The sequence below is a fragment of the Echinops telfairi genome, unplaced genomic scaffold, assembly GCF_000313985.2.
Source record: "Echinops telfairi isolate 266 unplaced genomic scaffold, ASM31398v2 ScPeMD7_4225;HRSCAF=4972, whole genome shotgun sequence".
In the NCBI taxonomy this organism is placed as follows: domain Eukaryota; kingdom Metazoa; phylum Chordata; class Mammalia; order Afrosoricida; family Tenrecidae; genus Echinops; species Echinops telfairi.
This window is the reverse complement of record NW_022108124.1, coordinates 301,191-328,095: the sequence shown is the minus strand read 5'-3', so window position 1 is coordinate 328,095 and position 26,905 is coordinate 301,191. Positions and strand designations below refer to the sequence as shown.

The 26,905-nt window shown below is 50.6% G+C and overlaps 1 protein-coding gene across 1 annotated transcript in view; it reads right to left on the bottom strand.

The window, feature by feature from the left end:
• LAMP3 (lysosomal associated membrane protein 3) overlaps positions 1-26,617 on the bottom strand; it is a 34,698-nt gene extending 8,081 nt beyond the window's left edge. The window contains exons 1-5 of the mRNA XM_013006143.2: positions 26,569-26,617; positions 15,738-16,441; positions 14,210-14,338; positions 7,867-7,924; positions 5,889-6,059 (exon numbers count right to left, since the gene is read on the bottom strand). Of these exons, the coding sequence (XP_012861597.1) occupies positions 5,889-6,059; positions 7,867-7,924; positions 14,210-14,338; positions 15,738-16,441; positions 26,569-26,617 (1,111 nt within the window). The remainder of the gene's footprint in view (positions 1-5,888; positions 6,060-7,866; positions 7,925-14,209; positions 14,339-15,737; positions 16,442-26,568) is intronic.
• Between the last annotated feature and the right edge of the window lie 288 nt (positions 26,618-26,905).

The window sequence follows — 26,905 nt, the reverse complement described above, 5'->3', positions numbered from 1 at the left end:
CCCCCCCCAGGCACGTTAAAGCCTTAGCGCTCTGACCCTGAAGAGCCCAGCGGTGGAAAGTCCTGTCCTGCCTTGGCACTCAGGGACCCTCATCAGCCCCCCTGGCTCCTGGGAATGGCCTTACCCCTCCCCTCTCGCTGTGAAATCTCACACGGCATTTCCATCTGCTGAAGGAGACATCTCCCGGAGCCACCGGTCAATTGGTTTTACAGGAAGGTCAGTGGCCTGGTGAATAAACAGCTCGTGCTGAGCAGGAGAGAGCTTTCCAAGTACCCTTGATCCAGAGTGTGAACCGGGGAGCCTGGGGTGGCCTATTTTTGGATGCCTGCTTGAGGGAGGTGATTGGAAAGAGGCTTCCGTTCTTGAAAGCTATGCCCTGGCCCCCCTGTGAAATCTGCGGGGGTTTTAATCAACATTCTTCTGTTTTACAGGGAAAGCAGGTTCTCCCCACACATTCAGGGCTTCAGGGACTCTCAAAGCTGCCCTGCACCCTTCCCGCCCCTCCCCTCCACCACAGGGCAGAGACTTACACTAGCCGAGGGAGAGCCAGTCAATTCCCTAAGTTAGCAGTGGTTCTAGGTGTTGCTGCCATGTCACTGCCTGTCAGACAGAATGTATGACTTCCCTAGGAGATGGAGCCCACCAAAGAAGACTCCTTGCCAAGAACAGCAGCTAAAAGAGCCCAAAGTCCAAGACTCGCTTTCTCTGAAATGTTTAACCAGTGTCATAGAAAACCATAGACGATCATTTAGAGCCACGTTTTGATAGACTTTTTTTTCTTCCACATATCAATCCCTCCCAATTGGTCATATCCTGTGTGTTTGTTTGTGTTTGGTACATGTTCTCGAATGAAAGAAAAGGGGTCATTTGCACGGGTAGGTCTACCTCCTCCTGTTTGTCGGTGGGATTGTTTTTATGCGTTGCCCCTCCCCCAACGACCACACGGTTAACAAGTGGATCTGAAAAATATGTGGGGACGGAGTAGAACCTGTCTAATGACAGAAAAAAACAGAGACGAAAGAGGGACAGTGGTAAGATAGCTGAGGACAAAGGAAGGTGAAGAAATCAGAGACAACATTTATTGGGTCTCGGGGTTGGGCCGACCTCTTTGGTAAGTACTGAGCAGGGAAACTAGGAGCCCTGGTGGGGTAGTGGGTTCAGAATTGGGCTGTGACTGGAGATCCCCCTGCAGAGGGGTCTCGGGGAGGAGACGAGCCAGTCGGGGTGCGATGTAGCAAGGAGGAAAAATACAACTTTCCTCTAGTTCCTAAATGTTTCCTCCCCGCTCCCACTATCATGATCCGAATTCGACCTTGCAAGTCTGGCTAGACCAGAGGAGGTACACTGGTACAGATAGGAACTGGAAACACAGGGAATCCAGGGCGGATGATCCCTTCAGGACCAGTGGTGTGAGTGGCGATACAGGGAGAGTAGAGGGAGAGTGGGTAGGAAAGAGGGAACCGATTACAAGGAACTATATGTGACCTCCTCCCTGGGGGACGGACAACCAAAAAGTGGGTGAAGGGAGATGTCGGACAGGGCAAGATATGACAAAATAACAATTTATAAATTATCAAAGCGTCATGAGGGAAGGGGGAGCGGGGAGGGAGGGGAAAAATGAGGACCTAATGCCGGGGTCTTAAGTGGAGAGGAAATGTTTTGAGAATGATGAGGGCAATGAATGTACAAATGCGCTTTACACAATTGATGTGTGTATGGATTGTGATAAGAGTTGTATGAACCCCTAATAAAATGACTAAACAAAACAAAACAAATAAAAGTTACATACATGGAAAAAAAAAAAAAAAGAATTGGGCTGTGAACCTCAAGCCTGGCAGTTCAAACCTACCAGCCGCTCTGCGGGAGAAATAAGAGGCAGTCAGCTCCCATGAAGATGGACACCCTGGGACTGGCTCTGCTCTGTCCTTAGGCCAGCGTATGCATTGGATTGCTCTTCACGGCAGGGAGTTTGAAGTGTTAACTTTTTCTGTATTGTTAACATTGGGGGAAAGTGGAAGCGTCGGGAAGTTTTCAAAGTCCTTACTAATGATGTAAAGCAGTCGTTTAAGATATGCCTTTAAAAAAACAGTAAGATTACTTGTCATTTAAGTCAATCATCATTTGGGCAAAATTCCGGAGTTTGAAATCACATTAGAATCTATGTAGAAACGGTTTTATTTTCTTGGAGATTGAGGCTCTTAAACTGTACTAGAAAAGCCATGACATTCCAGACAAAATGTCTTCCGGACAAATCTCCCTTCAGCCTATGCTTTCCTCCTGACTAGCACCCCCAGTGCGCTGCGCCCCTGCCTCTGGCTCCCCGTGCCTCACAGCAGCCTGCTGCAAGAAGGCTGGATGTCACCCCACTGGACAGAGCCGACTGACAGCAGCAGAAGGAAATGGGATGGGGTCACCCTTCAGCTCGCCTTCTGATGGCCCTTTGGTGGAAAGGTAGGTTTCAAATCAGATTGAGACAGGCAGCTGGGTCAATCTACCCCTTCGCTTCAGGAGGCAGATGCAAAGTCAGACTTCCCAAAGCCTCATCTGCGCGACAGGAGCCCTTGATGGCCAGTAGCCGAGGGCTCGGCTGCTAAGCGGCTGTTCAAACCCACCAGCTGCTCGGTGGGAGAAAGAGGTGGCCGTCGGCCTTCATAAAGATTGGCAGCGCTCGAAACCGGGTGCAGCGGTTCTAGTCTGTCCTGCAAGGCTGCTAGGAGTCGGAATGGACTCCGCAGCAATGGATTTGGTTTGGGGGACCTTGCGGGTTTTGAAGAAGGCGGGGCTTTACATGTGTTCATATCCTCTACTGGGGCTCTTTCTGGCCACCAGGCATGCGGTTAGCAAAACGACAAACAGTCCGGTGATACTCAGGCCCATGGCCACGGGGATTTCTCTCCGGCTTCTGTCACTGTAACATTCCTGCACTGCAATGGAAGTCAGAGGGGTGGGTATTACGGCCTGGTCACAGACGCTGGCACGTGACCCCGGCCCTTTCTGCCTCAGCGTTCCAGACAGGAGACTGAAGGAGAGAGGGAACTGGGGGAGCCCCTGCTGCCTCCACACAGGGCTGAGATCTGAAACCAGTGCTTGTAATCACTTGGGGGAATGGGTCACAGGCAGATTCCAGGCCCTGGGGCCTAGAGCGGATGATTCAGAGGGGTGGGGGTGAGGGGCAGGTGATTCTGATCCATTTGGGGGCAGGTCTCACATGGAGAAACACTGGCTTGGTCTAGAAGGGTCCCTGGGTGGTACAAATAGTTTGTACTTGATTAGCAGGCAGAAGGGTGTTGGTTCAGGCCTTGCCCGGGAACTGTGTCTGAGAAGATGGTCGCGGTTGGGGACCGTCAAGTGGCCCCACGGGAGAATTGCCCACAGGCTTTTCCAGACTGATCCTCTTGATGGGAGCAAACTGCCAGGTCTTTTGTCCTTCGGAGATGCTGGTTGAAGCCACCCACCTTTTGGTTGGTTAGCAGCGAGCACTGAACCAGTGTCCTTCTCTATTCAAGGAAAGCCCTGCTGTAACATATGGCATTGCTGCAGGTAGGAATCGACTCGTGACTATGTGTTTGGTTTGGGCTGGTCCAGAGGGTCCTGACTCTGAAGCCCCACAGCTGTGATTCTCAACTCTGAGTACAGGCACCTGCGTCAACTGACACGCAGAAGCTTTCTGCCCCAAATCTATGCCTCCTCAATGGCTGCCCCAGCAGCCCCTCGTGTCGTGGGGCTGGGGAAACTCCCTGCAGGAGGATAGGAAGCAAGAGCGGAGAAGGGAGAATCAGGTGCCAATGGTTTGGGAGGACTGTGCTCTCTCCGAAGCTGTGCTTGTACCCTTGCTGGCTTCTTCTCCACTTCTTCAAGGCTCTGTCCAAATGTCACCTACTGGCCAGGCCTCCTATGACACCCACCTCCCACCCTGTTGATCCATCACACTTTCCTCCCAGCTCCCATGGTCCTTTACACAGACAAGTGTCTTTTGAAGCCGGATTCGCTAGCTTTTAAAGATAAACTCGCTCTTTCCCCACCTCTGGTTGTCCTTGGGTGCCAGCTAGGCTGTCTTATAGCTAGTCAATCTCTAGGACAGGGTAGAACTGCCCCATAGGGTTCCCATGACCGGTATAGTCACTGAAGCAGACAGCCACAGCTTTTTCCCATGAGTGGCTGGTGGGTCCAAACAGCAGACCTTTCGGTTAGCAGTTGAGCACTTAACCTCTGCGCCACCGGGGCTGCTCACTCCCTGGTTGACAGTGCTGGGTACTGAACGGCATCATGTTGACCTTTGAGCTTCTTTCGTGGCATCTGAAGCCACAGCCTGGGATTCTGGGGCTGGGCTGGGGCCATCGCTGTGGCGCGAATAAGTGTTTGGGAGGCAGGATGGCAGGGCTCTGTGATGGTTTGTACGAGAGAGAGATGATATGTTGGTATGAGAGAGATGGGAAGGCTCTGCTAGAGTTTCCCACTTGGGGAACTAGCCAGTGGACGGAAATTTGAGAACAAAAAAAATTTTATTTTTATTTTTAAAGAAAAATTTAAAAGCTTGCTTTTCTCCCTCCCCCTGTGAGCGCTGCTACCTGGAGGCCAGGTTGGAGCTGCTGAAACGTTGTATTTCCAGGCTCTGTCATGAAGACTTCTGTACTTCACATACCAGTTTCGAGGAGGAAAGGATCACAAGATTATAGAGAATTTTCAAACCTTCGTAAATGATTCTTTTAAAAAAAATCCTTTTTTTGGTTTTAGTTTTGAGATCACGTGACAAAATGAGGGCAAGACCAACTAGCAAATTTTCCTATTCCGTCCTAGCGCTGTGGCAAAGAGCCGAACCTGATGCAGAGACTAGAAGAGGCTCAGACAAAACCCACAGCAACCCAGACTGCCGAGGCAAGAACTACCTGGGTGCCTCCTCTGCCAACTGGTTTCCACCACTTGTGTCAGCATTTTCTGCTTTCAGACTTATAATGAAAAGCTATAATACGGCTATACCTTCAAGGCTCAGGTAATCCAAAATGGAGATCAGATTTGCACGATAGAAGCCTCCTGTGTGGCTAAACTTCTAGCTCCATCTACAGTTGCTGACTGCTCAGAGGTATTCATGAGAGCGCTACTTTGGAAATGGAAGTTGAGCCCCTGTAACGTTTTCTTTTCCTGGCAGGGGGCAAAGTGCTTTCTGGAAAGTCATCCTGTCTGCCCCTTGCCCACTTCCTAGACCTGTCTCTCCCCCGCTAGCCGTCAATCCAGCAGTATGGATGGTGGTCAGAACCCGAGGCAGAAGCCGAATGGGAACTAGAATTGACCCCAGCAAAGCACTTGTGAGTTGAAAGAGCTTATAATTGAAGCACGGGGTCCAACAGAACTTGTTTCTTCCTCAGACTATTATTCTCCCCTCCCTCTGTCCCTGGAATAGAATCCCTTCTGGAATCTTTCATTTGGAAACCATGAACACACAGGATCTTTAAAGCATTCTCTAAGCACACCTGCATTCACCAGGACGCAACACCATGTCCAGGCTGGGAAGAGGGGGCAGGGCCGGTGCTTTCTGCTTTGACTGAATGAGCGGGTGTCTAAATGAGTGAGCGTGGGTGGTGGGGCCAGATGAGGAGAAAACCAGTGCCACTGTCTGTCAGTGTTGAATGAGTTTGTCTGAGCCGGAACATGACCCGGAAGTCAATGGGCACGAGTGGGCTCAGGGGTCTTGGCGTCGCTGAGGAAATGGCAGGAGGGGATGGTGTGTGAGAGGCGCTCAGCCCCAAGAGCTCTGTGGACTCTCACTGCAAGCTCACGGAACTTGTAGGCCTTTGATGGCTTCTGTGGAGTCTTACATCCCCACCCCACCCCACCCACCCTTTGCTGCTCCCCAAGGTTCATGCTTTTGATAGGATGAACCTGGAGCTTACCGTTTCCAAAGTTGTCTGCTTCAAAATCAAAGGCTTGAAGCTGGACATTCATGGTTTTCAGTTGAAGGAGAGGGGACAGCTTGATGCTCTGTTCACTCACACATTTGAAGGAATGGCCCACCATGGCCTCAAACCACACCATCGCGCTTTGCATGCCTTGATATGTTCTCTCTAAAAAGGCAAAGGTGGAGACAGGTCTGTAAGAATCCTGGGCTGCCCCCACCGAGACCCAGCTGCTGCTGGGCTGCCCAGGTAGGGTGAAATGACCTTCCTTCAGACGTGGTTCTCTGGGGGCTCTGGTACCTTCTCCTCGTGAACCATCTGTTAGGTAGGGACTTTTGTGTGTGTGCTGTTTTACAGAGCCAAGTGTTCTGTAAGCTGGGATGAGATAGATAACGTGAAAGTGAGGAGTCTGGGAAGTGTTTTGCATCAGTTACTTTTAACCCCCGAGGACAGAGGTGGTGGGACATTATGGAGGTGCCCATAGACACTTCAGAAATAAGAGAAGTGGAACAGGAGGCCTTCATGAGTGAGAGAAATGATGTGCAGAGTCACCGAAGGAGCATTTGCACAACACTAGACTGTATATATTAACAGAGTGAGAGGAAGACATAGCCTATCAATAACAGGGTTGTTGTGTTCACCCATGGAAACAGTTCAAAGGGAGAGGGATACATCTCTGTCCACCTGAGTGTGCTGAGGAGGGAGGACTTTGCTCTGAGACTGGCCCTATTGTATGATAAACCCACTACCATCAAGTTGGTCTTCATCCAGTGTGACCCCATAGGGTGGAGTGGCACTGCCCCTTAGGGTTTCTGAAACAGTAAACCTTTAAAGGAGCAGACAGCCTCATCTTTCTCCCACGGAGCATCAGATGGGTTTGAACTGCTGTCCTTGTAGTTGGTAGCCCCAAGCCTAGCCCACACCCTTTTCAAGGAGGTGGAAGCCTAAAGGCAAATGGTGAATAAACATTTTAACCATATAAATAACTCCATTTGCTCCAATTCCATACTGATCAAGCACCTTTCTGATTAGAATTTGGCTTCTGAATGGGAGAAAATGGATTCACTACCCAGAAGATCCCAAGTGATTAGGAGCCTTGACATTTACAATATGAAGTGGCCACGTGATCAAGTGGCACACTGTCCACCCCCTGTGAGTTCATTCCAACTCATCGTGATCCTACAGGGCAGAGTACAGCTGTGCCTTTGGTTTCCTGAGATGGTAAATCTTTAAGCCTCATCTCTCTCTCTTGACGTGACTGGGGGAGCCCAATTGCTGACCTTGCAGTTAGCGGCCCAAAGTGTAACCCGCTACGCCCCTCAAAGCAACATGCTGGCGTTCTGATTTTACACCTCCATTCCATGACCTTGGTTTAATATCAGCCTCCTTGAAGTGGCCGTGCTCTTTTAAGGACATGCAGCTGTAATTTTCCTCGCCAGCACACGGAAGAGTGGAGGACCAGACCGTCGGCCTCAGTGAATGCATTGACCTGATGCTCCAAGGGTGTCCACGCTGTCAGCGGGGAGCCTGGAACCACCCTCCTGCCCTGCCCTTTCGTGGTGCATCTGCCTGGGTCTCAGGGGGATGCTGGCCGGGGGCCGGCAGTGTGCAAGCGCTCTGCATGCAGTGCCCACCTTCATGCTCATTGCAATCTTTGTGATGTATACCATTGTCTTCCTTTTGCAGTGGAGGAAACGGGGAGTCAGAGAGCTGTAAACATTTGCCTAAGATCCTACAGCTAACATTTGCCATGGGAACTCCTTATTGGTGCATCGTCTAGCCCACCTTCCTTCATGAGCAGGTGAGCAAAGATCTAGTCAACTCCCCAAAGACCTGGCTCCCTTTTCCTTAAAGGGCTTAAAGGTAGGACGAAGAGGAAAGTTTCCATAGAACAAAAACAAAGAGAAAAATAAAAATGCCCTCACCAGAAAAGCCGTGCCACCATTCATGGAAAAGTCTTTCTCTACATACTGACCTGGATTTGAGACGGTCAGGGAAGCCCCCATTCCACTGATGTAATAGGAGTTTTCATCCTGTAAACACAGCGCTGTGTTAACCTGTGGGCCCGCTCCTGGCGTACAAGCTTTCTTTAGGGAAGCTATTAAATTCTTGACTCAGGGGCCTGGGTGCGTGTCGGCACTAAGCTGTAGTTGTGTTGGAAAATGTCAAATAAAAAGTCAACATACCACACAGTAAGTAAAGAATAAACAAGAACTTGGTCCTGCACCCAAGGAGGGTCTTAACCCTATAACGCCTGAATTTTAATTTCAGGGAAAAAATTTTTGTTTTCATTCTTTACTTTCATAGTTGTCAATATATATATTAATATATACATTTAATTAAATGTTATGAAAACGTCGCGTTAACTACACAAGTGCTTCTGGAACCTGAAATTCAGCACCTGCTGGTACAACTTGAAAACTTTAGGTTGCGCCACTGGGAGTTGAAGGTGGGGGGGTGGTATTGATTGATATCTTAGGGCAGCAATTTTTAACCTGATGACCACTCAATCTTAAGTATGGGGGGTGGCGTGGTATCCATGAACCTTCTGGGGGAAAATGTATGCAAAATCGAATGTGCATTTTCCTGGGTAGGGTGTCAAATGCTCTAAATACATTAGGGAGTTCATGTCTCCAGGAAGGTTAGATGGCCCCCCACAGGGAATGAGAGCAGGGCTGGGTGTGCGCAAGTCGCTCAGGCTGCAGCGTGAGATTGATGCTGCCGAGCCCTGAGCCGGGTGGGCGGCCTCCTGGAATCCCCCGCTTCCCTGTGGCAGAAGGAAAGGGTGCTTTGCACTTCTAGAAGGGCTTCCCCACTCACCCTCTGGTGATCAGTGCTACCACGGGAAAGGGGGCCAAACAAGATATACGGACTTAGATAGCACGAATGATCACAGAAATAGCTGGAACTTCAGCTGGTTGATGGGAGGGACCTCCAGGGAAAGTTCCTGCCCCACCCCCCCCACCCCCCGCGTGACACAGTGTATAGTCAGCGCTCTCCTTGGGCACTCACAGGCTTGTCCTCTGCCCTGTCTCTTTCTCATTCGGGGCTGGGGGGGGGGGGTAGAGGAAGAAATCCCTCCCATGACAGAGTCTTGAAGACAACATGCAAATCCCACGAGCAGTGCCGGAGGGGGCTGGGTGCGGCCAGCTAGCATAGCTGCCGACAGAAGGCCAGCACTCAGTGTCTGTGCCAACTGACCACTTGCAAAAGTTCCACCTCACGACTCAGCCAGTGGGATGCTGACCTCACAGCTGGTACCTATGGGGCACCCTGCAACACCGCATCCAAGAGCCCTACTTCCACAAAGGCCAAGCCCACCTTTACACAGGGGATTCAGAACCAGCTGACCATTAGGCCCAACCGCCATCTAGCCCCAGGGTCCTCCTTCAACTTCCACCAGGTGTATCGTGGGAGGGCCGTGTGGTCACAGCGGTTCAGGATGTGGACATTGCCTTTACGCCCAGCAGGGTTTTTTTTTTCTTTTTTCTTTTTTGTGAGCAGAACATTTCCGTGATTAATCCTAGCGCCGGCTGCTCGGGACTTCAGGATCTCAGCACGCAGATACCCTACCTGACGCAGGCCTGCCCTCTCCCCAGGGCCACCACTGTCCTCCTGTCCCGCAGGCTGACCCAGAGGCCTCGGCTGCTTTCCTGAGCACAGGAAAAGAGAGGCTCTCCAAGGGCCAAGGGCGAGAGCAGGAGCTAAAGGGGGCAGCCGTGGGGGTGGGGCCTAGCAGCCCCCCAAGGTGTGAATCTAATCAAATGAGATGCTGGCACAGAGAGGCTTTCAGTTCTTCAAAAAAAGGAAATGGAGGGAAACGAGAGAGGAACCCACTCCTTCCCCCCCCTCCCTTAAACCCCTCCCCCATGATGAGCCAGCCAGACCCCACGCTCGCTCTCAGCCAGGGCAGTCATGGGCACAGCGGCAGCCCGGCCAAACAGATGCCAGCTGGCTCTGCTTCGGAGAAGAGGAAACTGAGGCTCCCAAGAGCTGACTTGTCCGGGGTCACACAGAGCGTGAGATGGACCTTCTACGTCTCGACTGAACAACTGGGCCAAGAAAGATCTCAGGAGGCAGATGTTTTTCCTTGACACCCCCCCTTGGTAGTATTTCCCTTTTCAAAATAACAAATCATTGTACACATTTTGAAACCTCTGACTGTAGCTTCTATGTCTTCTATTTCCTCCCATAAGGCCTAGACCAGTGGTTCTCAACCTTCCTCACGCCGCAACCCTTTCATGCAGTTCCTCATGTGGTGGTGACCCCCCAACCATAAAGTTATTTTTGTTGCTACTTCCTAACTGTCGTTTTGCTACTGTGATCAATCGGGCAGCCCCTGTGAAAGGGTCATGTGACCCACAGGCTGAGAACCACTGACCTAGTCCAATGCTGGGGACCAGGTCCGTGCTCAGTACATCCTGAGTGCTCAATTGGCAGATCGCAGCCAGGCAGGCCTTCTAAGGAGCGTCCCTTTAGGGTCTACAGCTGTGTCTCACCAGTCATTCATCCATGTTCCACCGTGACCCACACCAACTTCTAGTTTCCCAGGTCCCCCCTCCTTTTTTTTAGGGCAGTGGAGCTCAACTAGATGTGATTTTCCTGAGGTCCCCCCTAAGAGAACATTTGGCAATGTCTGGAGGCATTTTGGTTTTCACAGTCAGGGGGTGGGGGTGGTGGGGGTGGTGTGTGTGTAAGGATGTGTGTATCTGCTACTGGCAACTACTAATAAGGTGAGCAGATTTTAACATTGGTAAAGCAGGACACCATTGATAAAACTCATATCCTGGGGAAATAGCCACATGGCAGCCAAAAACCATATACCCTAGCTTGTCGTGCATTCTTTCCAAAAATCGGGACTTTTTAAAAATGCTGTGGGACACAGGAAAAACTGTTTAAAATCGGGACTGTCCCGCCAAAAGCTGGACGTCTGGTCACCTTAAACTAGTAGGCAGAGGCTAGACCTGCTGCTAAATATCCTGCAAGGTACAGGACATCCCGCAGCCAATGATCTTGCCCCAAACAGCACCCCTGTGAGGTTAAGAAACACAGCTCTAGACTAGCAGGGTCTGAGAAGTCGAATTGTTGAGAGGGTCTGCGTTTTGGAGACCCCAAGAAGGCTTTCCTGCTCCAGTGCATTCCACTTACTAAGGGGGAAGCGGCAGCAGCACCGAAGCCCATGGGCCCAGTGTGGCCGCCAACTGTGTAGCGCTTGGCTGGCAAGAAGCTCGGATTGAAAACAAAAAAAAGGTTGCAGGCACTGACACCTCGTGTACGTTTGTGCAAAGATCTAGACTTCTGCCTTTGCTTGACCACTGAAGAACCGGCCACATGGGCCTCTGGCCACCAGCTGAGGGAGGAGAAGGGGCCGATATTTGACATCAGTCCCAATGACTGAGAGCTGCTGGCTCTCCAGCAGCCCCTGCCCCACCGGGTGTCACCAGCCAAGGAGCGGCTGTTCCATCTGACGGGACGACGTGTCCCCAGACACTGAGGCTTTGTCCATTGCCGCTTCTCAGCCTGACCCTGGCTTTTAGGGGGAAACGAACATCTTCTTGTCCAAATATCTTCATCAAACATGGGAAAAGAGACATGGAAGGACGTCTCTTTTCCTTGTCCGCTTCTCGCTTTAAGGGCTTCGTACCTTTCGGCCTTGCGTTTGTGGACCTTGCTTTTGCCGAATTAGGTTTTCTCTTAGAGTGCAGGGCTGCTTGGGGCCATTCATTTGTGCAGGAGAATGGGACGCTGCGTTGTCAGCAGCTGGGCTGCTAATGGCAAGGCCAGCAGTAGGAACCCCCCAGCTGCTCCGTGGGAGAGAGAAGGGCTTTCTCTTTCCAGAAAGCGTTAGTCCTGCAAACCCACAGCGGCAGTTCTGCCCTGCCCTAGAGGGTCGCTGTGAGTGGACATTGACTGGAGAATGGAATGAGTAAAGTGAGTTGGGTGGGGAGACGGGGGCAAACAGGGCCCTTTGGCCCAAGACTGAGGGTGTGCCCTTTTGCAGGTGGGTGGAGGGAGGAAGGATCCGTTAGTGCTTCTAGCTCTACCGGGGCACTCATTTTCTGCCCCACCCCTCTGGAGGGAGGGGCTATCTGGAGCCTAGAGACGTTCAATACAGGGGTAGAGTTTGGTCAGAGTTTAGCCTGAAAGCATCCAACAGGCAGGGCCTGGGGACAAAAGGAGACAGAGGAAAGTAGCAAAAAGAGACTTTACCACTTAATCATTGCCGACTCCTTTATAACCCTACAGGTCAGGGTAGAACTGCCCCCGTGGGTTTCAGAGATGGTACTGTTTATGAGAGTATAACGTGGATCTTTCTCCCGTGGAGCAGCTGGTGGTTTGAACTGCTAACCTTGTGGTGAGCAGCCTAATGTGTTCACCACGATGCCACCTGGGATCCCTAAAAAGAGAGGCTAGCAGGTGCCAAGGAAGTTTCTGTTTGCAGTTCTGCTTAAGGCCCCGGCCGCAGAGACAGCAGCGTGCTACAGAGGAACATCAAGATGAGGGATGAGAGAGTGGAGGGGAGGAGGTGGAAAAGTGGGGTCTGATGTTCTCCAGTTACTCACAGGGTGGGGTGGGGTGGTGGAATCAAGCCCCCATGATAAGTAAACATACTTTCCTTCGGCCATTTTGCTGAAGTGACTTGTTTTATTCTTGGTAACTTTATATATATATATAAAAATATATATATATATATACATATATATAACTTTATATTATATAACTTCATATCTAGCCATCGAGTTGATTTCAACTCAAAGTGACCCTCTAAGACAGAGTAGAACCAACCCATCGGGCTTCTGAGATGGGAAGAGCTTCCCAGGAGCAGGAAGGAAACCCTAATCTCACATGAGCATCTCTCCCTTACAGAGAAAAAATAAGAAGGATAAAGCCTTTGTGATCAGTTTAGCGATAACAATAGCCCCTACCCTTTACTGGGCATTGCTGGGAATCCAGCACTGTGCTACACAGTTTATATGCACACCGTTCCTAATCTTCCCAAAGTCCTGTTCACCACAGCTGTCGAGTTCATTCCAACTCCCCATGGCCTTATAGGACAGAGTAGAAGCACTCAGTGGTTTTCAAGGCTATTGCTCTTTATGGGTTCAAACCACAGACCTTTAGGTAAGCAACTGAGCACTTAAACCCCTGTACCACCAGGGATCCTTAAAGTCCTGCTACAAACCAAAACGAAAAACCAAACCGGCACCAAAAAGCCATTGACATCAAGCAGATTCCAACTCACATAGATCCTAGATAGGGTATGATAGCAAACGGTCTCATCTTTCTCTTGTGGAATGACTGGTGGGTTTGAACCAACAGCCTTGCAGTTAGCTGTCCAATGCCTAACCCAAAGTGCCACCAGTGTGCCTACAAGCCCCGTTAAAGAGGTGTTGATGATTTACAGGTGAGGAAGCTAGGATCCAAAGTAGAGGTGCTATAGCCAGTAAGCATGCTTTCAGAGTTCGTCCGGCCAGGCCTGTCTGCTGGGCTTTTCTATTACGATACCATTTCCTTCACTTCAAGGGTCCCAGGTAAGACAAAGGCTGTAGCTGTCTTCTCACAGCCTCCTCCCTGGCTCATTCTCTACCGATTGCAAGGACACTCCAGGGAATTCCATCGCTCTGGATCCTCTCTCCAACAGCTTGCCATCCCAATTCCTGCAAACACAGCTGCTGGTTCCTGAGGTCCAAAGCTCCTCATGCCCCGGACACACGCTCAGCAGCGGTGGTCTCAAATTCCTCCCCCTCCGTGGCCCATTTACAAATGACAAAATAAAACCCATACAGGGTAAGCTGCCTGCCCGTGTCACAAGGAAAATAAGTGACACGTTTGCAGCTACGTCTCTGTCACCAGCTTCCACCTTCATTGAACTTGACCCCTTTGCCGACCCCCCTCCAAGATGTGGTCTGGAAAGCCCAGTCTCTGGTGAGTCCCTGAATCTGGGCAGCAGTGGTTGGAAAAAACCCTTCGTGACATTTCGCTTTGATCTTAACATGTTCCTGCCTCCCCTGGGAATTCCCACTGGGCCCACTCCTCTGTAGAACTTCCTCCTTTGGAGGTGGCTTGCCCAGGGTGCCAATGGCTGGACTCCCCAGAGGCCAAGTCGCCCCCCTAAGAGGCTGAAGAGGGAAGAAGACAAACATAAGATGTTGAAACTTCCCCCTCTCCATATCCCGGGCCCTCATCCTTATCAGTGGCCCTCTCCCTTCCGCTGGGACTTACACTCAAGGGTTGGGTTGGGTTGGGTTGCACCACGGGCCCCAGGGGGAGGGAGAAGATGAGGGCTCCCAGAGCCAGCTGGAGCGCTCAGACCTCACCTTGGTAAACGTGATGTTCACAAATCCGCCTTGGAAATTCAAGAGGAGGTTGGATTTCCGAGCGCCACAGTTCCCAGAGGCGTGGGTCACATTGGGGTTGAGGTTGAAGTACTTCTGCGGTGAAAGGGCCTAAAATAAATAAGATCCATCAGCTTCCTGAGCGGGAGATGGAGCTGGGAACGTGAGCTGCGGGCTCCCTGGTACACATGTCATTTCCAAGCAGTATATTCCATAGATGTGTTAGAGGAGCCTCGAGAGATGCTTCTTGATAGATAACCTACAGCAGGAATGTATCTGCACTTGACTGCTAGCTGAAAGGTGGGGGGGCTGAACACACCCAGAGGTCTGGGGATCTTCTTCCATAAAGATGCAGGGAATCGAGAACCCCTGTGGCGCTCAGTTCTCATCTGTGATGCGTGGAGTTGACATGAGTGACCATGGCAGGCTGTACGGAATTGACAGTTTGGTAAATGGGATGTGTCGCAAGGCTCTGTAGGATGGGGTGTGCTATTTAATGGACTTCCGTCTGATGTAGGAATTACCTGTTGGTTTCAGTAGTTTGAAACCACCAGCCAGCTCCTCGGGAGAAAGATGCGGCTTTCTCCTCCCATAAAGGGTTACGGTCTCAGAAACTCACAGGGCAGTTCTACCCTGTCCTATGATTTGATGGCCTTGAGTTGGGTTTGGTTTGATCGCAAATGAAAACTTGGACTTGCAAGGTTTCGTTGAAATCATTAAACTGTGCTCCCCCAAAGGATGTACTATTTTTATGGTGATGCCTTTGAGAAACCAAATAATGGCAGCCCCACCCTGCTGACTTTTTTGTTCATCTAGATGTCCCACACTAATGTCACAGCCATCGATGTATCCCCCACCCCTTGTCTTGGGTGGCAGGAACTAGTTCACCGGGCTTCTATGGAGCTGACTGACTTCTGCAGACCGTAGACCATCAGAGGAGAACTGTGCTCCACAGGCCTTTCTCTGGCTCATCTTTTTGGAGACAGATCACCAGGCTTCTCTTCCGCAGAACCCCTGGATGGATTCACACCTGTTCCCACCACACAGATCTTTCTCTTCGCAGCCGCGTCCATTCACTGTTTGGACCACCCAGGCAGCATGGCCGGGAAGACAGAGTCATCGAATCCAACCTTCCTGAGGGGAGTCATGCATGCGATGGGGCGGACCTATCTGGGACTGACACTGAAAACTGCCACCCAGGGTGACTGACTAGCAGCAAGGATCGTGTATCTATCTATTGCCCCCACATACTTTCCATCAGTTCCCATTTTCTATGGATGAGGGGGGAGCTCCAAAACATGAGCAGATCCCACTATTTCTAAATTCCGTCTTCTCTTGAACTTTCCCAAGCCCCTCAAACAGATCCACCGTGTAACTTAGCATCCCTGGGGAAAGCTGAGCCCACAGCTCCTGGCTTCCCCTGAAGACCAGGAAGGACAGCAGAGGGACAGCTCATTCTGGGCACGGCCAGCTCCACTCACACTTCCTGAAGATAGTGGGCCCCACTCACCGTCTCCTGGTCCTGAACACTCAGTTGGAGGCCCAGCACTGCTTTGACACAGAGCCTGCTCCCATTCAGGACTTCATAGATTCCAGTCTGGGCTGGTGATGGCTGTGGTGTAAGGGTAGGCGCAGGAGCGGAGGGTGTCGGGTGTGCTGTTGGGGTGGCATTGTGGGTACCCGGGGTTGTACCTGGGACATGGGTGGGCTGAGAGGGCATCGGGCTGGTTGTGCAGTTGCATGCGTGCGTGGTCTGGTTCCTGGTGTGGGTGGTTCCCCCAGGGGTGTGGCTGACAGTTGCTGGGCTGGTCACAGATGTATGGGTGGGAGGAGGGGTGGTGGGTGCCTGGGAGTGAGGAGTTGCACTGGGGCGGATGGTAGCTTCGCTAACGGGAGGAACCAATTGTGAGGTGTTACTTGGGGCCTGGGCTGTGAAGAGGGTGTAGATTAATGGGCTGGGGGATGAGAACTCTGTAGCTGCTGACATGAGTGGGGCTGGAGTCTTGATTGGATGGGTTGCCGGGTCCTCAGACTTGGAAGCGGAGGCAGGGGGGGTCCCGGTTGCTCTTGCTGCGACAGTGTTGGGAGGTGCTCGGCTAGTGGACGGCAGCAGAGCAAGTCTGGCCTGTACGGTGGCTGCGGTTGTGGGTTCACGATCATCTCCGGTTTCTGGAAAGGGTTTTGCATTTGCTTGGCTGCCATCCTGAAAAATGACTGCAAATCAGGAAACAACAGCGTTGAGCATTGCATGCATGCCCTCAAACCTTCTACATCTTTGTTCATTAAAAAACAAACCCAATCAATAGGCAGAGATAGAGGTTTGGGGGAAATTCACCAAGATTGAACCGCGGGGTCATCTCCTCAAAGAGTCTACCACAATTGTTGCAGTCGCGTGTGCTTTGTGGGCCCTGACCCTGCCGCACTGCAAGCACTCTTGTGCTTCCCCAGGCTCTGCGTGGACAGTGGCACTAAAGCCTCCAAAGTGATTGCGCCTCCCTGGGCCTCCGAGTGGCCATGCCTCTTCCGGCCCCACCTTCACTTGTGAAGCCAGTTAACAGGACCGACGGAGCACAGGTAGTGTGAGTCATGCAGGCATTTGTAGTTTCCATAGAATCAAGTACACACGTCATGCAGGCATGATTCTAATGTAGAATCAAACACACATTAGGCTAACCTCTAATCCAGCGGTTCGCAACCTGTGGGTCGTGACCCTTTGGGGGGGGTCGATGAGCCTTTCACAGGGGTTGCCCGATTCATCCCAGTAGCAAAATGACAGTAATGAAATAGCAACAACAATAATTTTGTGGTTGGGGGGTCACCACAACATGAGGAACTGCATGAAAGGGTCGCGGCCTTAGGAAGGTTGAGAACCACTGCCTAATCGGACCCTCGTTCATACCACCAATCCTGAAATGGTCCACGGAGCGTCTTTTCCATGTGCTTGCGCAATCTATGCTTATTTACCTCCAGTGATGGGAGATTCATTTCTTCATAATATTATCTGGAGAAAAAAAATCTGCCTGCCAGTTGTTTTTCTAATTATTAACTTTTTTTTTTCTTTTCTGATTAACTTCTTGAGTGACCTAACCTTTTTCCGACAAGAAAAACTCACCCCCTCAAAACAAACAAACAAACAAACAAACAAACACAACTGCCATTGGCGGTTCCGGTCTTTATAGGCACAAACAGCCTTATTTTCTCTCCTTGGAAAGAAAAGGTTGTCAGAATTGCTCTGATCATTCAGGTGGCTGTCCTTTGTTTCAGCCTGAATGTCCGCTCTTCCCTCGGGCTGCCTTCTCTGGTCTCCATAGGTAAATACCCTGTTTCCCCGAAAATAAGACAGTGTCTTATACTAATTTTTGCTCCCAAAGATGCGCTAGGTCTTATTTCCAGGGGATGTCTTATTTTTTTCATGAAGAAGAATACGGTACACATTTATTCTTTGTTTTATTAAAAGAGACCCTGCACTTCCTGTCTGCTCCGACTGCGCTGTGGCCAACAGTGAGCTGTGCGGCAGTGCCCGCCACTACGGTCCAGAGTCCAGAGTTACGGTAGCTTTGAGGGGCCTTATTTTGAGGGAGGTCTTATTTTGGGGGGATGCCTTATATTTCAGCGAGAGGCAAAACTGTAAGTAGGTCTTATTTTGGAGGGATGTCTTACTTTCGGGGAAACAGGGTATGCCCGTGGCTGCACACGTCACCACTCAGTTTCTTCAGTGCCCTAATCCCAATTTATAATTAGAGATGCCAATGCAGGATGAGTAGCCTGTCTGATTGTGTGACCCAACAGAATACCAGCTCTATACTTGTATGTTTATATATTGGGTTAGTTGTTGATTGGCTGTCTCTCCCACTAAATTAAAAGTAACCTGAACGTTTAAGAACAACCTTTTTAAAAACAAAACAAAACAAAACAAAAAACTCCACAAGTGCCTCTATATAGGATGTTTTCCGTTGATGCGGGCTGGTGGGACCCACCTGCGTCTGAATTGGTAAAGGAGGAGACTGGCACTGTAGGATCTCCAGGATTAGTGTGAGGCTCAATTACATCAGAGTAAGTGAAAGCCTTTTGGGGACCATGACGGACAGCTGGAGTGTGCACAATGCTGACACAGATCCTCAGAGGCACAGATCCTTTTGGGCAGAAGGCCTTTGGTTCTATCCTTCCTCCCTGTAGTCACATGGAAGTCAGAAAAGTGGGAAAATGTAGATGCTGCGTGTGATAGTTACATAATCTGTTGTCAATTTAAGACTTATGAGTAAAGGTGTGGAGTTCAGCCTGTCAATCAGGTGGCAGCTTGATGACCTCATTTGGAGGAGCTAAGGAGATAAGTAGCTCACTGGAGATGGGATACACGCTTATTTCCGGGGAGACGTTGCTGTTGAAGACACATGGAGCTACATGTGGAGACCCCTGCCAGTGCTGAGATGTTTACAATGCTACTGGATCCACAAGACTTCCCACCCACTGGCCTGTGATCTTCCTGCATTCAAGATCATTGCACATGTTTTGTGAGTCTGAAGAGGACTTTGTAGATTGGTATTTGACATATGGGCTAATATCGGACTTATAGACTTGATCTGGACTAGGCTGGGAGGTTTTCTTAATGTACAATTAGTCTTTCTATAAAAGCTTTCTTATACACATATGAGCGTCTATGAATTTGTTTCTCTAGTCAACTCAGACTAATACATTACAGAATTGTGAACAGGTACCAAATTGGCAAGGGCTGGATGGTGGTAGGTAGGTTTATTGGAACAACCTGGCTAATAGGAACATGTGGGAATAATAAGGTTGCAGTTTGATTGGAGGGCAAAGAGATAAATGGCTCGGCTAGGCCCACCCCTCTCTCTCTTGCTCTCTGGTGATCGGACCAGCGTGCGGCTGCTTTAGCTAGTTCTCTGCCTCAACTTGTGAGCTACGCTACCTGTGGGGCAGCCAACCTGTGGATCATGTCACTAGAGCTTGAGGTTCCTTCGAGACCTGCTTTGCCACACTCCTGGTGTAAGCATCGCTTGTGCTTGAGGCTGGCAGATCCTGTCATCTTGCATTGCTTGAGTTCGATATTCCATCCGGCCTGCGTTGCTAAGCTGCTGAACTGCTGATGCTGGTGACCCACCCTGCTATTTGCTGCCTGTGGCCAGACTGCCTGAATTGCTCTAGGGAAGACTCAGCTGTCTACTTCCTTGACCTTGGACCCAGCAACCCTCATGAGTTGAAGTCTTCTAGTATATTAGCTGTTCCACAGAAGTGAGTGGAACTGAGCCCTCTGTACTGCTATATGGACTAATTGTCTGTTATATTCCTTCACGCCATATTTCTCTATCCATATATATAGACTCATAAGTGTCCTGGTTTGTTTCTCTAGAGAACCCTGCCTAACACCCTGTGCTTTGGGAGTCTATGATCAGGTAAACTGAGAGACATCTCTACCCTTTCAATGGATTCCTTGCTTTCATCCAGGGCCAGTCCTACAAGACTCAGAAAAGAAGGATGTTACTATAAAGCCCTGCAATTCTAATCAGTAGTGTCATGGACATGTTTTTTGTGTGTGCAGTCTTTCTTGCTCTGGTGTTTGGGGCTATGAAAATAAGGTGCTTGTGGCCCACCAATGGGGTAGATCGAACTGTCTGCTAAATCATGCAAAGGTCCAAGGTATCCTTTTGGGGGTGGGGGGTCATGTGAATTAGGTTATATAACCCTAATGAGGAGGATCAGGAAGCTTTGCTATCTGCTAGGCCAGTGGTTCTCAACCTTCCTAATGTCGTGACTCTTCAGTACAGTTCCTCATGTTGTGGTGACCCCAAACCATAAAAGTATTTTCGTTGCTACTTCCTAACTGTCATTTTGCTACTGGTATGAATTGGGCGACCCCTGTGAAAGGGTTGTTTGACCCCCAAAGGGGTCACGACCCACAAGTTGAGAACCGCTATGATAGGCTGACAATGGAGAGATTCTAATGGGGGAGGGGTGTGTGGTTTTTGACATCTCACAGGTGAAGTGACAGGTATGCTTTCTGTTTTCTCCACCGTTGAAGCCTCAGGCCACATGGGAAGAGCGAACCGCATTGAGTGGTCCCTCAGCTCCCTTCTTAGTCAGGACATCTGGTCACGTAGGGGCTATTGAGCCACTGAGTGTCGCACGGGAGAGGGCAGACCTTCCCCTGGCTGCTGGATGCGTGGCTGGTTGTGATCATCAGCAGAGACAGGGAAAAGGTCTCAGGGGAGTCCTTTAAAGACCTTCAGCTTCAGGGTCGCCACAGGGCCCATAGTGCAGCTGTCAGAAAGACAAACAGCGAGCGCCCTTGGTGTCCGTGTGGGACACGGGCTAGACCACATGCCGTGGCAGCCAGCTTAATCAGGCGCTGGGGAGAATCGACAGTCTGAGGAGTGGTGTTTCACAGTGCGCAGGAACAGCGGCTCCCCAAACGGCAGCAGGTGAAAACCACCGGATGGTGCCTTGATCAAGAAGCAAGAAGCCCTGGCATTGATTAAGCACTGGACTGCTAACCCCAAGGTCAGCAGTTCAAACCCACCAGCCACTCTAAGGGAAAAAGATCAGACTTTCTGTTCCCGTAAAGGCTGACAGTCTTGGAAACCCTCCTCGGGTAGTTCTACTCTGTCCTTTGAAGGGTGGCGAGGTGTCAGGATTGACTCACTAACAGGGAGTTGTTTGTTGTGCTGAGGCTTACAATGAGCCACCCCAGGGATAGGAGTGGGGGAGGGACCTCTCTGCCACCGAGAAGAGGGGGTACAGAGAGCGTTCTTCAGACCAGTTTCCTGCACTGGCTACCTCCTAGACGCAGGCGGCAGAACAAGGAGAGCTGAAACATCAAAGAAGGCTCGGATGCTGAGAAACAGCAGCAGAGAAATGGTGGCAGCACGACCAGAAGGCCAGTGGGAGATGGTGCCGTGGGCTTCCTGACCCCCAGCGCAGGACAGTGACAGTGGCCATGCCGATCCAAGGAGGGAGAGAACGAGGGACTTTGGACAGGATTAGGGTGCTCCTGGGAGCTTACTGGCACAGCTAAAGACCCTGTGACACTTGCTGGAGCAGGACAGAGGCCAGCCCAAGGGGCCCAGGGGCCCAGGGAGAGCCTGCCTGTGGGTAGAGTTCAGGGGCTGTCCTGACGGAAGAACTGTATCCTGAGTTGTACTTTATCCAGATTTGTAAACTTCTATTTGCTTAATAAAATGCTAATATGTGATTCTGTGCACCCATCGCCATGAATTATTGAGCCCACAGAAGAGTAAAGAGGAGCAATAACCGATGCTCCAATTGGTCAAAGGTTGGTGAGAGGAGGTTCTTCTGACCACTGCTTACAGGAAACCGCTTTGGGTGGTGGCGGACGGACATTTTCTCTCCCACTAGTGAAGGTAGAGTAGGTCAGACAACCCTGATGCCAAAGCCCTGGTCAGGGCCAGTGTCCAGGCAACTTATCAGAGTCCTATCACTAAGGATGAAGCCTGGTGGTGTAGTGGTTACTCATTTAGCTGTGATCTATGAGGCCAACAGTTCAAAACCACCAGCCACCCCAAGGGAGAAAGGCTGGGCTTTCTACTCTCATAGACAGTTTTACAGTTTCAGAAAGGGCAGGGGCAGTTCTCCTCTGTCCTGTAGGGCTGCTCTGAGTTGGCAGTGATTGGATGGCATTGAGTGGGGAGGGGGGTGTTGGAGGGAGGGGGTTGCTTTGTAAACCTTTAGAAAATCACTATGGGTACGTTCTTCATGGTCATGCTGTAAAGCTTGAAATAAGGTATTTCCTTTCAAGGTTCTTATGGGGGTTGATAGTTGTTGGGGTTTCTTTTCATAACTCATTTGCAGTAAGCTTGAGTTCAGGGGTCACAACCCCAATAAGAACCTCACTAGGCTCACATGATCGCTATGGAGAAACAGAATTGACTCTCAGGTGTGACTGCCAGGAATATTTCATGGGACGCAAAGATGGCTGCAGGAAACTCTGGGAGACTGAGAACCAATCTCCTTTTGTTCTCTTGGGAAGATCATCGGATCCTTCCTAAAATCCTACTCTGTCTGCCTGAACCCAAATCTCTCCAACTGAGCAGAATTTGCTCAACTGAGTACGTCCTCCAGAACAAAGGCTTTCCTTAAGATGCAACTAGCACGCCTCTCTCACTGGTGCTGAGTAAACTCAGGGAAGGGGGCAAAGCACACGGGAGCTCGTGAATGGGCAGCATCCCAGTAGACCAGTAAGACTCCTGACACCAGGACAAATTATGCATGCCCGATAAGGAATGTTAGCGTGGTGGCTGAAGGTGACAATTGTCTTGAGGTCTTGTGGTGGTCCACAGGTGTGTCTTGGGAATGAGGAACATAGGTGATGGCCAGAAGGCCAGGCTGGCGGTGACCGGACTGAAAATGCCAGGGGGCAGACTCTACCTAGACATCCCAGAAAATCTACAGATGTGTTACAACTAGAATCCATCTAGGAGATATTGTTCTATTATTCTCACTTGCTTTCCCTAATCTGACCTCTCCTTTCCTCTTCACCTCCCTGTAGACACGGGGTATAAATGAGGAGCAGGTGATTAGACAGAAACCTGACAATGATAATACCTAATAATATAATTATAATGTGCAGCATAATATGCATAATATAATAATATAAATATAATATGCAATGTCTAATTACATAAATCTGAACATTTACATTTTTATTTCAAACCTCCAAATTCATGGCCATGAAGTCAATTCTGACTCATGGTGACCCTGTTTAGTCAGTACATATCTTTTTCAGATACTCAAAACTGTGAAGTATTACGTTGTTTTACCAGACCTGTGCATATGACCACGCACATGAGGGGGCTTTACAGAGTTCGTGAAAAATTCCCATCATCTTTGAATACCATTTTACACACAGTTTTTGAAGGCTGCTTGTAATCTTTTTCAGAATTGGGTCACCATTTTCAGAGAGGACCATTGGCCCCATAGAAGTTTAGTCAAGGTCACTTGATTGTCTGAGACCCCCAAGGAGGGCAGTGGGGAGAACAGCAGGACAGAGCTCAAAAATCTAGGCTTTTATGGGGATAAATCTCATGATCTCTTTCCTCGGCTTCTCAGCTCAAACTCGGACTGATAACCAGCCATAGACATTCAAACCAGATGCCTGCATGATAAAAAACCTGTTGCCGGCCCTCCTTCTAATCAATAGACGGTATTATATTGGAGCCTGTACACGGGTTTGCGCCCCTCCTCCCTGCCTTCAAGGAGCCCTGGTGGCGTACTGGTGACATGTTAGGCTGCTCACCACAAGGTCAGCGGTTTGAAACCACCAGCCTCTCCTAGGGAGAAAGATGAGGCTTTCTAGCCTCCCAAACCCACAGGGCAGCTCTGTTCTGCCCTAGAAGGTGGTTAAAAGTTGGAATTGCCTCGATGGCGGTGAGTTTTTGAGCTTCTCTACCTTCACTCCACTGACTCCTCGGGAGGATTTAGGAGACTCAGTAGACATTTGCCCCCATGCCACCCCCCTCGAGCTGCGCCATCTGCAGGAGAGGTGTGAGATTCGGTTCCTCCATGGCCCTGGTGCTGCAGTGGTTACTAGCTGGGCTGTAGCCACCAGCCCCGCTGCGGAACAAAGATGGGCTCTCTACTCCCATCAAGAGTTACTGTCTCAGAAACCCGCAGGGGCGCTTCTACCGGCCTGCAGGGCTGCTGTGAGTCAGCACTGACTTGATGGCAGTGAGTTTGGGTTTTGGGGGGATCGCCCACAGAAGGGTCTGAAAGATGACTCAGTCCCTCAGTTCCTGGGAAAGTCTGTCACCACACAGAAGTGGCCTTAGGACAACCTCTTCTCTAGGTATTTCCCAGACATATCTAGGTATTTCCCATTCCATTTCGATGTCTTCCTGGACAGCCCTAGGTTGGCTTGCTTACCACACCCCGTTCAGTGCGCCTGGAGCGGCCTCCTCTGTGCCAGGTCCCATGTCAGGCTGGGTGTGGCCAGGTCTCTTGGGCAAAGTCCTGAAGACACAACACCAAACTCCGAACTCACTGCCTTCGAGTTGATTCAGACTCAGAGTGATCCTATGGACAGTCAAGGGCAGGAAAGATCGGGCCCTGTGTGTTTCCGAGACTGGAACTCTTTACAGGAATAGAAAGTCTCATCTTCCTTTCCCAGAGAGACTGGTGGTTTGAACTGCCGCCCTTGCAGTTATCAGTCCAATTCATAATCGCTACGCCCATCAGGGCTCCCGAAAGAACCAACAGTCCCTCCTTCATGTCATTACTAGGGGAGCGTGGTGGGGGGGTGAGAAATTCAATGGCAGGACAAGTTCTTCAGGCTGATCAGACAGCAAATGGGTTTCCAGGCAGGAAGAGGCCCAGGTGCAAAGACCAGGCTACAGGAGCCCGCCATGTCTGCAGAGCAGCAAGGAGCTCATCTCCGTTGATGGATGCTGCCTCAGTTTGTCTTCCCAACAGCCCTGGAAGAGGACCTGATGTCTCCCACGTTTCTGTGAAGAAGCTGAGCATCTGAGAGGTCAGGGCATAGGAACAAGGCCTTCCTGACGGTACGGGTTAGCTCTGGGCTTTGAATTCAGTTGGGTGCTACCTCCCACCCCCACGGCCACAAAACACCAATCTGTTGTGGGCCGTGGATCACCTTTGAGGAAGAACCCGCTTCAGTTCAAGCCCAGAATTTTGCAGTTCACACAGGAAAGAGCAGTGTGGGCATTGCTTCTCAGCACGCCCTTTAATTGGGGGACACCCGTGGTGCCCCGAACCTGTCCGTGGTCCGTTGGTCCTTTAATTAGTGCCACCACAAGTCACTGTGGGTTACTGCTAGACTGCACTTTAAGAAAAAGTTACATCAGCTCGCCCTGCTGAATCCAGCGATGATTCAAAACAAAAACCCAAACCTTCATGCTGTAATTCTGAACGTTTAGCACAGTGGTTCTCAACCTTCCTAATGCTGCCACCCTTTAGTACAGTTCCTCCTGTGGTGGTGACCCCCCCAACCATAAAACTATTTTCATTGCTACTTCGTCACTGTCATTTTGCTACTGTTATGAATCGGGCGACCCCTGTGAAAGGGTCATTTAACCCCCAAAGGGGTCGCGACCCACAGGTTGAGAACCGCTGGTTTAGCACGAAGAGGACAACGGACACAGGGCAGCTGACCCTTCACCCCACTTTCCTAAAAGTCTGGACACAGCCACTGGGAGCCCGTGGGAGCATCCTAGCAGGGGCGTTTGGATGGAGCTTGCTCTCACACATATCCATTTCTGAGATTCTAGAAGGAATTGCAAATCCACCTGCACACTCGATACCAGGAACTGAGCAAGAGCGCACAGAGGACTCAGTAAACGCTGGAGGAAAGCAGTGGGTGGGGGTACAAGAGAGTCAGCACGGGCCCAATCCCCCCGCCAGCCTCTCTGACGTGCAGTGGTCCCTCACTCCTGCATCTTTCAGGATGTGGCCCACACCTTTCCAAAAGGGCACAGTCTGTCACACCCCGTCTCAGGCATTTTCACAGTCCCTGTGCATGAGACCGACATAACCCTTCCATCTGAGAAAGCCGGATAAACAAGCTCTTTTGAGACAGTTTTGGGGGCGGGGGGCATTTCTGCAGCCTGCTTCAATTCTCCATCTCTGAAACGGAAATGATTTTCTACAAACTCTCCTGAAGTGCTGTCTAGAAGCTGGGGGAAGGGCTGCTATCTTCTGGCGTTAACACCAGCTAGTCTGCTTCATGTCGTGGTTACATGTTGAGCTGCCATCTGCAAGGTTGGCAGTTCAAAACCACCAGCTGCTCCAAGGGAGAAAGATGGGGCTTCCTGCCTCTGTAAAGAGTTAGTCTCGGAAACCCACAGGGACAGCTCTACCCGGGCCCATAGTGCCTCTCTGAGTGGGCATCGATTGGCAGTGAGCTTGGTTTATTCTGCTTAGCCAGAGCCCAGGCGGCGTAGTGGTTTTGCTAACCATCAGGTCTGCCCTTTGAAACCACCAGCCACTTTCTACTCCTGTAGAGTTGCAGTCTCGGGAACCCACAGTGGTCGTTTTACTCTGTCCTAGAGGGTCGCTATGAGTCGGCATCCATTTGATGGCAATGAGTTTGGTCTGCGTTTATTCTGCTCGGCTCAGAGAAATCACAGCCAACTGGGAAGCACACTTTGGAGTTTAAAAATGGAAGTGTTTCCCACCTGCATAAAGTAATAAGGAGGGGGCTTTGTGAAGTACCGGCCTGGCTGAATCGGAAGGACCCTCTCTCCTGTCTCACCTGGGGCAGTGGCACCAGAATGACTTTGAATTTACCAGGGTAAGGCATGGCAGCACCCACCCCCACCCACACCATCACCAAGGGAAACGCGTGTGTAACTCACCAGCCAGGGTCCCCAGGAGCACCAGTGTGGCAGGGAGATGCGCGGGCATGGCTGGCACGGGGTGGGGGGGCCCTCTGGGCCCCGGTTGGTTCTGCTGCCACCCCCGCGGGCTGGAAGGAGCCTGGTCTTCTGAGTGGCACCAGGCAGGCCCCGGGAACCCAGTGGGGAAACAGCAGCTCCCTGCCCTTCCTTCCTTTGTGTGGCAGAGAAACTGAAATCACATTATGAGAAGTAGCTGAGAGGCCCGCCCAAGGGGTGCGCGGTGGCTAGAAACCACAAGTGGTCCTTGCGCGAAAGCAGGTGTTTTTCATCTCTGTGCTTTGTGTTTGTGAGCGGC